The 12,053-nt window shown below is 48.8% G+C and overlaps 3 protein-coding genes across 3 annotated transcripts; 1 reads left to right on the top strand and 2 right to left on the bottom strand.

Moving 5' to 3' along the window:
• Nucleotides 1-40: 40 nt before the first annotated feature.
• On the bottom strand, nt 41-4,431 carry BDCG_06903 (actin cytoskeleton organization protein App1). The gene is made up of 2 exons (XM_045422659.1): nt 190-4,431; nt 41-79 (listed from the first exon to the last, which is right to left on the bottom strand). Exon 1 carries the CDS (start codon nt 3,778-3,780, stop codon nt 1,111-1,113), a length of 2,670 nt encoding a protein of 889 aa, XP_045278252.1. The 5' UTR covers nt 3,781-4,431; the 3' UTR covers nt 41-79; nt 190-1,110.
• Nucleotides 4,432-4,433: 2 nt separating this feature from the next.
• Nucleotides 4,434-8,802, bottom strand: BDCG_06902 (UV-damage endonuclease). Its single transcript, XM_045422658.1, has 3 exons — nt 6,596-8,802; nt 6,134-6,535; nt 4,434-6,066 (listed from the first exon to the last, which is right to left on the bottom strand). The coding sequence occupies exons 1-3, from the start codon at nt 7,157-7,159 to the stop codon at nt 4,849-4,851; spliced, it is 2,184 nt and encodes a 727-aa protein (XP_045278251.1). The 5' UTR covers nt 7,160-8,802; the 3' UTR covers nt 4,434-4,848.
• Nucleotides 7,578-12,014, top strand: BDCG_06901 (uncharacterized protein). Its single transcript, XM_045422657.1, has 3 exons — nt 7,578-7,601; nt 7,713-8,326; nt 8,382-12,014. The coding sequence occupies exon 3, from the start codon at nt 9,676-9,678 to the stop codon at nt 10,741-10,743; it is 1,068 nt and encodes a 355-aa protein (XP_045278250.1). The 5' UTR covers nt 7,578-7,601; nt 7,713-8,326; nt 8,382-9,675; the 3' UTR covers nt 10,744-12,014.
• Nucleotides 12,015-12,053: the final 39 nt, after the last annotated feature.

Here is a 12,053-nt window from a genome sequence, read left to right as displayed (position 1 = left end):
ACCCTCTACCCCTACCCCCTTCCATTCACTCCCCCTACCACCCTCTTCCACCCCGTATCACCCCTACCACACCTTCCACCTCTTCCACCCCCTACCCTCTACCCCCTCTACTACCACCACCACCACCTCTACCGCCCCTACCACCCTCTCCCCCTACCACTCTCTTCCACCCCGTATCACCCCTACCACCCCTTCCACCCTCTACCCCCTCTACTGCCTCTATCACTCTCTCCCCCTATCACTCTCTTCCACCCTGTATCACCTCTATCACCATTATCAGATTAATCAGAGCCATACAGACTGCAGAGCCAGCTGTTCAATCCCATCTGAATTCAAAGAGATGCACATGACATCACATGAGATCATGTTACAGAGAATTTAGCAGTGCATGCTATGAACACAGAGATCAAAAATGAATATAGAGAAAAGTATAAGAAATGTAAATACTGTAGAGAATGTATGAAAAGAGCAGAATGAAAAAAAGAATGAAGATTTGAAGATTGATCTGAGCTGTATGAGTCAGAGCATTCAGATATTTTTGATGAGATTTTTCTATAATAAAGAGAGAGATAATAAATGGATTGAGACTGTTCAAATGCACTGAGAGAATGAGAATTCTCACACACTGAGCAGCAGTGCATGAAATGAGTATATTAATGAATGTATAGGTTGTAATGAATGTAGAGAAGAGTATAAAGAATGTAAATACAGTAGAGAACATCTGTAAAGAAAAGAATGAAGATTAATATCAGAGTTATACAGGCTGCAGAGCCTGTTCATGGATTTGATGGGGTGCACATGATATCATGTGAGGTCACATTACAGGGCATTTTACTCGGAAAAGTTGGTTTTTCTATAATATATAGAGAGATGAACATTTCTTTCAAGCGACACTGGCAGCGCTGGTGACGTGGCCTATTTGGGTGTAGTATTACGAAGTTGGATAATATGGAATTTAAAAGATAGATAATTTTACCGCAAAAGAAAATAAAAGAAAAGGATACTTTTTCAGAAACCAGTTTGCCACCCTTAAAACAATTCTATATATTGCCCAGCCTGCAATCTTTCCCTACAAATACAAATAGGTGAACATGTTCGGCAAACCTCACCTCACCTCACCTCACCTTGTCTCCTCCCTCCTTTCCCCCGTTCCCTCTCCGCTTGCTCCACCAACCCCAGGCAAACATCCCGAACATCATCCCCAACTCTCCAACTCATCAACAAAACCCCCTGTCGATCCAGAATGTCCTTCGCCCGCGCCCAGCGCCGCCTCCACATTTCCTCACGCTTATTAGGTACCGCTGGCGCTCCTGTGGGTCCGAGGCTGGATGCTATTGAGGAGGATGATGTCGATGAGTTTGGGATTGAGTAAAGAGAGAACGAGGGTGGCGGTTGTCGCTGTGCGTGTGCCTGGGAGGGTATATTGGTTGTTGAGCGTGTGGGGGCAGGCGGGGTTGCCGATAGGGAAGAGGAAGAGGGGGAGGGGGAGAGGGAGAGGGAGAGGGAGGTGTTGCTATGGCGTGGGTCTTGGGCAGGGCCTGGGGCCTGTTTCGACAGGGGTTGGGTGTTGCTGCGCCGCGGCGGGGGAACTGGTGGAGGCGGTTCTTTGGCTGCTGGGCGTGAAGAAGGGGGTGGTTCCATAGCGGGCGGAGAGTGGGTAATAGGAGTACTCTCCCAATACGATCGCGCTGATGGAAGCTGGTTGTATATATTTGCAACCTTATCTCGGACAGCAGATGCGTAGCTTTCCCCGCTCCCAGTGGCTGGCCTATTAGAAATATTATTATTCAAAGTTTGGTTTGTTGAGGAGCGACTAGGCGGTTGTGGGCCAGCATGATGGAACGTTTGTGCTGAACGGATGGGCAGAGTAGAAACTCCAGGCTGTCCCTGCGATTGTGAAGAATATAACGTCAGAGGCTTATGTGGGAGGGGTGGCGCGGGTTTCCGCCGAATGCTGCTGGACGATGATGTGTCCTTGTTACCGTCTCTATCCGGTTCGACAGCCCCACTTCGAAGAGCAGCAGGTTTGGAGGGCCTTGTGGGAGGTGTTTGCCGATTGTTAGATGATACCTTAGGCGATTCATTGCTATTCATCGCAGAGAACTCTTCCTCGGTACCCAAATCAATGAGATTTCCCGAAGGTGTGACAGATTCATTCTTCGCCAGATCTTTCTGTTCAAGATACTTGCGCGGTGGCAGACTGGGTGGACGCGTCTCCTGTTCGCCTGAACGTCCTGGAATAGGGGGAGGTCCATTTGTGTTACTTCGAGGGGAAGGTCTCTCGAAATGAGTTACCGATTGGTCAAAAAACTTATGGGTGGGAGGCGTTGTCACGTCTCGAATGAATATACCGAGTATTTTGCCAGGATTAGCAAGGGCCAATTCTGTATAGACTTCCAGATCCGCCTCTCCACTATCTCCCACAAGAATGAACCTTCGATCAGGAAAATCAAGCATGATTCTTTCAAGCGTCGGCCTCTTTTTCTCCGCCGTAGGCTCGAAGATGCCTTGTAGCATCCCCGAGTACTGTTTCAGGTGAAATGATCCGGGTGGAAGGCCAGCCAAGCCGAAAAATCTATTAAGTAAAGGGTATAGTTGCCACGGGGAGTTGGAAACGTAATGTACCTTCACGCCCTTTTCGGTTAATTTTGAATACCAGTCCTTCACACCAAGCACGGTAAGGTCTTCGAGGTTGCGCACGAAGGTATTTCGAAAGATCTCTTTCGCACCGCTTGCAATTGCGGAGTGCTTAATAGTATCATCAATGTCGCTGATCAAACTAATCCCTGTTGGTTCGATAATCGTTACCTCTTTCGTGGCTGACAGATTCTCTGAAGCCAGCACCCTAATATGAGTAGGAACGAAGTCGAGGGCTGCGCGAACTGAGAAATGGCCGCCATCATTCGTCGAAACCGTCCGTGACTGGCTATTCTTTTGGTCAAAAAAGAAAACCGTAATGGGGACGCGGACGATCGGGCTAGTCAAAAATGGCTGAAGCCGTTCCATGAGCTGGGCGTTTGCAGCGGCTATCTCATCCTGATTGCTGTAATAAGCATTTTGATCGCCTTCAGGCCTGGACGATAAGGCTTCCCTTCTAGCATTAGCCTGCCACTCAGGGTCGGCATCTCTCTGACCCTTGTGAATGATAGATTGCTCCTGTTTATCGACCACTGCTTCCTCGTTCACTACAGCCGATGATGGCCTATTCTCCGTAGCAACAGTATCCGGAGTCGGTATCCCACTCAGCCGTCTTGCAAGGGAAATCAGAATTCGATTTTTCCGATTCATCGGGCCCCGATGAGGCGCATATATCCACCCTCGTACATCCACATCCACAATCGCGTTATCCTGCTCATACTTCTCCCACTCCCTTCTCCAAAACTCCATACTCCCCATTGACTGCGGATCGTCAGGTTCTGTCCACGATTCGGGTCCCAAATCCCTATAATCAACCTCTGGCCTCTGCCTCACATGCCTTCGGCCGTAACTAGGGAACAAAACCATCTGCTCGTCCGCAAATCTCGCCGTCTCAACGTCTGGAAACCCACCAGGCATATCGCGTGTATCGTAATCATAATCCTGGGTCCTCTGCGCCCACTGTGCCGAATAGGCTTGTCGTAGCTCGTTGGCCGCCTTCAAATAGCCGTAAACTTTTCTCCTGCGTGTTCCCCGCTCGCGACCAGCGCCCTCATGCGCAGATCCATATCCATATACAGAACTCCCATCACTTGTAGAGTCAGCCCTGTACGGGCCTAACGACCCTGACTGTGGTGTCGTCATCCGGCCACCACCCTCTGCATCTTTCAAGCGCCTGCTGACGGCGCCAAGCACGGATCTGTTTTGGTGATAATCGAATGTAAATTGTGATCGAGTCGCAGTTGTCCCTTTAGCTCTATGCCTAAATTCAATTCCCTTCCTTGTCTTTCGTTTAGAGAACAAATATGATAGTAACCCGGTCCTCTTTATATTCCCCGCAGGATATGCAATGTAGTCCCTGCGATGATGGGGAGGATGATGTCGATATTTCAACTGCTGCCTGTTGACAATTGCCCGATAGATGCGCAGATGCGTCTGCTGTCGAAAGGCCGGGAGTATTTCGTGGCGAAAGTCTAGGAATCTGGCTCGAAGACGCTGGCGAGTCTGCGGGAAGATATAGCGGAGAAAGGTGAGGGTGGTGCGGAGTCGGAGGCCAGGCTTGAGGGAGCGAAGCCGCGGACGGGTGAAAGGTGGGCGAGCCAGCTCGTAGGTAGTTTCGAGGAAGCCGTAGGAATGTAAATAGGAATCACCACAGATTGAGGGGAGCTCGGTGAGTTGTTGAAATCGGTGGTTTGTAGCTAGCTATGCTATTTAGTTAAGTTCCGAGGTTGTCTCAGGTCAGCCTTGTGGAGGGAAGACGCCACGAAAGAAGGGAAAAAAATAAAAATAAAAATAAAGCCAAATATAATTCAATTAGTTAGAAATGAAATAAAAGATAAAATGAGAAAGGGCTTATTCTACCTCTACTGGAGTCTAAAAATGAGATATGTAGGTGCTTGCAGCAATATGAAACCGGATTTAGGAAGCAGTTGTCTTTATCCTAATAGTTAGTCCTGCGTGTTACAAGGGCGCAGTTGCAGCCGCAATCAAAACAACAATTTTTATTAACAAGGTATGAATGACGATTCTCTTTGGTATCCTAGAAATTTATTATTATGATATAATATTACCTCCCTCGCCGCTATGTACGCCTCCATTTAGTCACTGCCTGCCCAAAGGTATTCAAGCTCTCTTCACTACACATTACACCGTAACTCCGTAACTCCCACGCGCCAAATGTTAGCATAGAACCCATCCGTGAACTCCAGTATATTAGGCAGACTCTTCATCTGCATAATCAATCTTCTTCCCTTTAGTCCTTCCCGAAGCACGGGTAGCGGTGGCCTTCTTGTCCGTAGCAGCTAGGTCAACAACAGCTTCATATTCGCTGCCACCACCACCGTCAGAGGATATCGAAGCAGCCTTTTTAGCCCTCTGCCGTTTCCTTACTGCTGGTTTCTCAGTGATGGTCTCTGCGGCTGTTGCGGTATCTGTAGTTTTTCTCAGCCTCCCTCTTTTCCGCGGTGTCGCCGGAGTAGTTGCCGTATCCAATGTGCTGTTGCCGCTGCTATTCTTCGCCACGATTACCTCCGCAATCTCAAGCTTGGACGAACGTTTAGCCGATTGTAACCACTCCTCCATGCCGGGAGGCCAATAGACGCGGCCTTCCGGTCCGCCCATACCAACTTCCTCCTCAGGGATAACCGTTGCGACTATTTCACCGTCATCATCAACATAATTGTCATGATCTGATTCAACAGCACCTTGCTGCTTCAGGGACGAGACTGACTTCCTCGCTATCTTTGTCGTCTTCTCCTTCGGCTTCTTAGCATCGGTCCGTCTAACTTTATTCTCATCGGCGCGTGTGAAGGGAATAATGTCATTGATCTTCTCAAAACCGGGAAGTTTATATGTCCTCATAAGTTCAAAGACAGCCTGCTCTTTATCCTTAGCCTCGATCATAAGATCCATTGTGGGATCGCAGGGGGGAAGCACATGGACGCGGGAGTTATGTTTGCGTCGCTGCTTCTTCGTAATAGCGGACGGTGTCTGCTCGGAATAATGCATTTTTTGCGTGATGCCCTTTCTCGTCCAGGTAGCGGCGATGCGGTCGTAAAGACTCATGATATCCAGCGTCCCCTCACGGACCTTGCCTGCATCAAAGTTGATATTGTGATGGTGGTAATCGAGCACGAGCGGAATGTTCAACTCCTCGCAGATGGGTAGTAGGTCGTGCACCGTCCAGCTCACATCGTCGTTCTCCAGGACAAGACGATTCTTGATATCGCCCGATAGTGTCCTGTAGGTCTTCCGAAAACGATCAAGAGAAGCTTGTTTGTCACCAAAAACCCCGCCCATGTGTAAAATAATAACAGCATCCCGGTCCTGTTGCGGCGAAAGTTTCAACAACCGCAACATCTCCGCATGGTATTCAAGATCTCGGACAGAATTTTCGGTAACAGTGGGCCGCGGTGAAGCCAATTGTGTAAACTTTATTTTTTACGATCAGTGTCAAAATGCCCTCCAAAGAAAGAGAGGGAAAAGAAAGATGTCGCACCTGACCCGGGTGAACAGTCAACCGATGCCCCAGCTCGGCCGCAACCCTCCCGGCTTCTGCCAGCACATCAGCCGCGAACGGCTCCAATCTATACCCATGCTCCGCATGGCTCGCAAAAGGAAACATCTCGCTCGAAAGCCGCATAAATTTAATCCCGTAGCGCTCATTCCAGCGGAGCAGCTTCACAATATCGCGCGCGTTCGCTATGCCCAGGGCCTGCACATATGCCAGCCCACGCTCGATGTCGGGAGGTTGTTGGAGATCTGGGCGATTTTTGGTACGATGGGCGGGCTGGGTGGAGTCTTGGAGTGGGTGGCGGTTTTCGAGGATTGAAGAGATGCGGCATGTGCGCGCGCAGAAGACGGGCGGGTTAGAGGTGCGCAGGTATGTGTTTAGGCAGGCCTGCGGTTGGTTTCAGTGTTAACGGCTTTAAGTGATTGTCAATGACGAATGGAAACGTACATATCCTAATCGGCCTTTCCATGGAAGAGGGAGATAGTTGCTGTTAACTGGCGGAGGTCGCGAGAGCGCCTCTTTAACCTCCTCTACGTTAGCGGGGATATCGACATTGGCTGCTGGATCGGGGATTCCAGTAGCGAAGCTCTTGCCGGCGCTTGTTGGTGAGCGTTTAGTTCCAGGAACTAGAGCGTCAATGTCGATTGGCGCATCGGACAGTGGTGAGTCTGACATAGTTGGTTCCATGTTACCAATCAAGGGGCCATGGGACACGGCGACTGGTTGCGCAACCCCAGTTGTCCCACTCGTAGTATGGAGCATGGAAAAGTTCACGCTCCGTGTAGTAGCCACCAATGCGGTTGATCTTGTGCGGAGTCTGGGCGTGTGCGGCACGTGAGAAAAACTTTGCGATGAGGGCGCTGGGAGGCCATGTCTGGTTGCGAGATTGTGAAAGAAAGCGTGCTTTGCGGCACTGTCGCGTCCTGACAGAGCGACAGGGGTGAGCCGTCTAATAAAGACGGTAGTCTGAAGGGCATACTTTAAATGCAGGGTGACAAACCCTAGCATCATAAAGATAAGTGGTACCTAATGTTAGTCCCGTCATGGGCATGTTTGTTCCATGTTGACACCGAATTGTTAGAGTTGAGTGAGGGGGACAACGATACGCAGCGTAAGCGCCAGATTGCGAGATAAGGTTGGCGCGCGAACCAGCCGCAGCCTCCAATAGACGCGCGGACCCACCAAGACATCTAATGGAAGATGGACAACTAATAGGAGTAGTTACTTACTCCACATAGCTGATAGGAATATACGGAATATATGATGTGGTTTGATTCATTTCCGCTCATATTCAGTTGGAAATTTGTGTAGAAATAGCATCTAAGCCTGGTATATTTCGTATCCTCTGCCATTGTACTCCGTACATACAGTGCGTATTGCTCAGAGTGACCCCGAAAAAATATCCGTCGAAGCATACAGACATGATTCTCCTATCATTGCAATCCTTTGCCAGGTAGAGTTGCTCGTCCATCATAGCCCCATTCTCAGCGCTGCATATCGTCGGAAATTCCTTAGAGAAATTCCCAGTTCAAGTACCTATGAAGAATCGTCTGAACAATGCTAGTAACCATACCAATTGACTTCCTTTCCACATCTCGTTAACGTCGGTAGCGCCCGCGCCCATTTGCAGATTTTATTCCTTTCCCTTGTTTTTATTTTCTGTCCCATAGAAATTGAGAGCCTATAGTTGAAATTGCCCAGATTTTAGTGGTCAAGGTTGACTCACGGCGCGCATCCTAAATTAGCTCGAGAGAAGTATCCGCGATGCTCCAGCTTCAAGGGAAACATTTTTCACGAGCCAAGCGCCTAACCAGAATGAGCCTTTTCAGCGTTAGACGAAATTCCAATGACTGAAACGTTGCAACTCTGGAGCAACCTTATGTTTCAATAATGCTGCCCCCGTATGCATAAATAGTTCTGTGTCTCATATTCTGATAGATCGGAAATTTTGCAGTTTTGCGCATACAGAAGAACCAGCGGTTATTTCGTCTTTCTACTCGCTTTTCTCATCTCATTGGTTTTCTCCCCGAAAGCGAGTTTCAGGATTCTCAATCATGCTCTTTCTTCTCTAGATAAACGAAAGCGATCCACATAGCAATTTTCGTTAGTGCGGCATTTTCTTGTCATCCTTGTTTGGTTGAGCAGATAGCCACAAGCTTGAGAGGGCAAGTTAATCAGGTGGAAAACTTTTTTTCTCCTCGACTCCTCTCAACCGAATTTGACAGATCAATAGATTATTCAGATACCAGTTTCTCGATTTCTGGTCCGCCTGGTTGATCTCCCAGCCAGCCAGTGACGCGAGGAGAGCAGTTGGGCCGTGGCCTGCCAGTGCATGATGTCGGATGTTCTAGAAGACGATTTGATACAAAGAACCATTGCATGATTGACAAGCCCGCTTATTGGGAGGGAAGCTTGCTATGCAGAACGTAGCCCCGATAGACCGTAGCGATAGGCTATGACCTGTGGATGAGGGAATTTGCCTGCGAAGGAGAGCCATTTGATGGGGGGCCCTCTGTGTTGTAAGAAATGATCCTGCTGGGTTCTGGACGAGATTAGAGCAGACAAATAAGCAGACCAACTTATTGCAGCAGCCAAGAGGAGACAACCAAGGGGAGGCAGACAACAAGGCATGGCATGGTGTATAATAAGATAAAATCATCATCAGACGAAGAAGAACTGGGCACCAGACCAGCATCAGGTGACCATGCGAAACCCTCCTATCCTGCGTAAGATCCGATACCATACCAATACACGCTTACAGGGCTCCGTGCTCAGCACCACAGCCAATCACAGCAGTCCTAGTCAGCCTCCCGCCCGGCCATGCACGTTACCATACGAGGCATTACTGCCTGCCAAGCCCCTCCCACCAGCTTTCTATCCTCGTTCCATACAATAATACCGATGTACTGTATGTATCAACCCCCGTATCAGCCGCCAGACAAGAACCACATAAAAGTCGCCAACCAACTTCTCGCCAACCACTTCCCCCCCTTTTATATATATCGATCGCATGCATCCCCGGCGTTCACGCTGGAGACAAGGCACACGCTCTCTCCACTTCTGCCCTTGATCTACGGAGCACTGCTTGTCTGCGTGCGGCCCCCATCGCGCATTCATGGCTAGCCACTGGACGGATTATCTCGCTTGAAGTTGGTTGGTGGCCTTATCCTCGCCTTCTCTCTCCCCCCTTTGGAGTTTCAACACCCTCCCCCCCCACCTGCTTAGGAACGCCCCCTTGAGTGCACGGCTTGCTGCGGGCAAATATTGAAAGAACTCTACTTGGGACATACAGGCCGAGGGAGTGTTCGGGGATCGTCTTTCGCCGGGGTTTTGCAGCTTGCTTAAAGACACTGCAGCATTGTCCTACCGCCGGGCAGCGCTTCCGCGAGTTTTGGTTGCTCTCCCACCGCTCTCCCCCGTTCTCATACTAAGCATGCATCCGTGATCTGCGCCTTATGATTTTACCACCGGGGCTCTAATCACCCGTTTCTTCCGTTTACGCCTTTTGTTTTGCCACAAAAAGCATCATGTCTTCGACTCTGCTGGCTCCAGAGGATATCATGCTTCCTCCCAGCCCGCCCGAGTATGCAGATGAATACGCGGAAGAACCCTCTGCGAACTGCAGCTTCGCACCTCCCTCGACATTTAAAACCACAGAAACAGCAACGAATGTTCATAGCGGTGCTACCATTACCACTTCATCGACGAAAACGAAGACGACGGGGACGCCCTTGACGATTCCACCAACTCTAAATCTCACCCCAAAACCCTATTCCTCCCTCGGCAGAACACATCTTCGCTCGCGCTCTCTGGCGAGCCCAGGAGCTCCATCCATGGCACGTGCCCACTCTTCTCCAGGACCGGACTCGCGCGGTCGATACACATTTACAGCACACACAGGAGGATCATCCAGTCCTCATGATTCGACAACGGGACGCCAGAGTCCGCTCCGCTCTTCGGTGGAAGACGGTTTATACCAGAGCATCAGTACGCTGAATATATCAGAAACGATCGTTGAGCATCCAGAGCTTCAGGCCACCCCTAGATCGAGAAGGATTCAATTCGATGTATCCCACGCCTCGCCTCTATCGCCTGGAACTCTTAACACCCTTCCCCGCACAGCTCGACGACGACCATCCTCCCCCCTCTACCCAGGCAACAGTAGTCCCATCTCCGCCCAGGCATCCCCAATAGTATTTCCCTCAAAATTCAACGAATCCTACCCTTCCTACTCCTACTCCTCTACTTCCTCAATGCCGTCGACCCCGTCGAGTATACGCTCCCGCAGCCCCAGCATATCTTCCCTAGAGACGATCCCAGATATCCCCGACGCAGAAGCCGCCGCCATCGAAGCCGATCAAATTGCCAGGTTGAAAGCTGCAGCAGATCGAGCCGACGAAGCTGCCGCCAGCAAAGATTTCAACCGACGGCGGAGTGCTATTGACGTTTCTGGCTCTTCGAGCCCGCTGGGTAATCCGCGATTTGGGGGCTTGGGTTCCTACGGCGGTTGTCGGGCGGACAAGAGGAAACGCTGGAGCGTTTGCGGGGCAGAGGGGAGACAAGATCTGGACCTTGAAACAATTTGGGAAGATTGAAGTAGGTGTATCCTTGACGATCTTTTTTTTTTGTTTCATATATGGTCTACCCCGTTTCCTACATAAGTTACCCTCAAATTGCATCTTGATCATCGTCTCACGCCAGCGCCATACCCTTCATCCTTTTATGTTTTATTCCCTTCGAATGTCACCTGCGTTGTTTCTCTACATGTCTGTAACAATACTACTTCGTCCATTTTTGTTTTGCAGTTAATCATGCTTTTACCTCATGGATATGAGTTCGTTTGGCGTTGGTTGAGCAGGTTTTGCGATACCCTGTTCTATTTTCTCTCTTTCTCTCTCTCTCTCTCTCTCGCCCTTCTCAATTTCGACCTCGAATTTCCTCCTGTCTACCCTTAGCTGCTCCAACAAATTTCTGTCATATTCTCCAGGCCACAAATCCAAGTAAGGGATGTAAATGGCCAGAGACAATTCAATACATGAAATATCATTACTAGCGCAAATATAACTCTATGCTACAATGATGGCTATTGTTTTCCAGTCTTTAACGCGCTTCCGATTTTCCCACTCTCCATTTCCATATCCATTTGCCATACCCTCAAATTTCTGTACAAATACATCTCACCCTTTCCCTCCCTCGTGCTCAATAAACTCAAATGTCCACCACTGCCCACCAGAACCGTTAATCTTAAATTCCCATTTTACATATCCTGAGCTAAGCTTAATCTCCGAAAAGACGGGGATCCCGCTCCCATCATTTCATTCACTCAATTCATTGCCCCATCTCATCATCCACGACAACATCAAATCTCATGTGAAAATTCAGAGTCTCGCGCTTACAATTGATCCATCATTTCCAATCGAATCTAAGGAGGTCTTTGCCAGGCGGCCTCAGGTTAGCCAGGGGTGTGCGGCGATGTGGCGTTTCAGATTTTCACTGTCGTTATTTTTACATGTAATGAAATGTAAAGCCCGAGAGCGAAATTTTGGAAATATAATTACTTGCGGTGAATTTTTCCAAATTTTTCCTATATATTTTGTATGGTCATGCTACATCCCTGAGCCTGGGGCACCCTGCCTATATATATTTGACAGGAGTAAAAATGTCCAAAAACAACCTTTTTCCACAGTTGTTATGTTTACTACTAGCGTCGATTATTCATTATATCACATAAGGAACGGTTCGATTGTTAGTTTTGTTATTATGAAACGTCAATTGAGTAGAACTACGGAGCATACCACTATGAAACTTTGGAATGTATCAATTTACTAATACAGTAGAAGCTAAAAAGATAATAAATGAAGAGAAATAATTATATCTGATAGAATTGTTCAATTTGTCTGTCATG

Source organism: Blastomyces dermatitidis (genome assembly GCF_000003525.1).
Source record: "Blastomyces dermatitidis ER-3 genomic scaffold supercont1.7, whole genome shotgun sequence".
Lineage (NCBI taxonomy): Eukaryota > Fungi > Ascomycota > Eurotiomycetes > Onygenales > Ajellomycetaceae > Blastomyces > Blastomyces dermatitidis.
The sequence above is the reverse complement of the archived record's forward strand: the minus strand, read 5'-3'. Positions and strand labels throughout refer to the sequence as shown.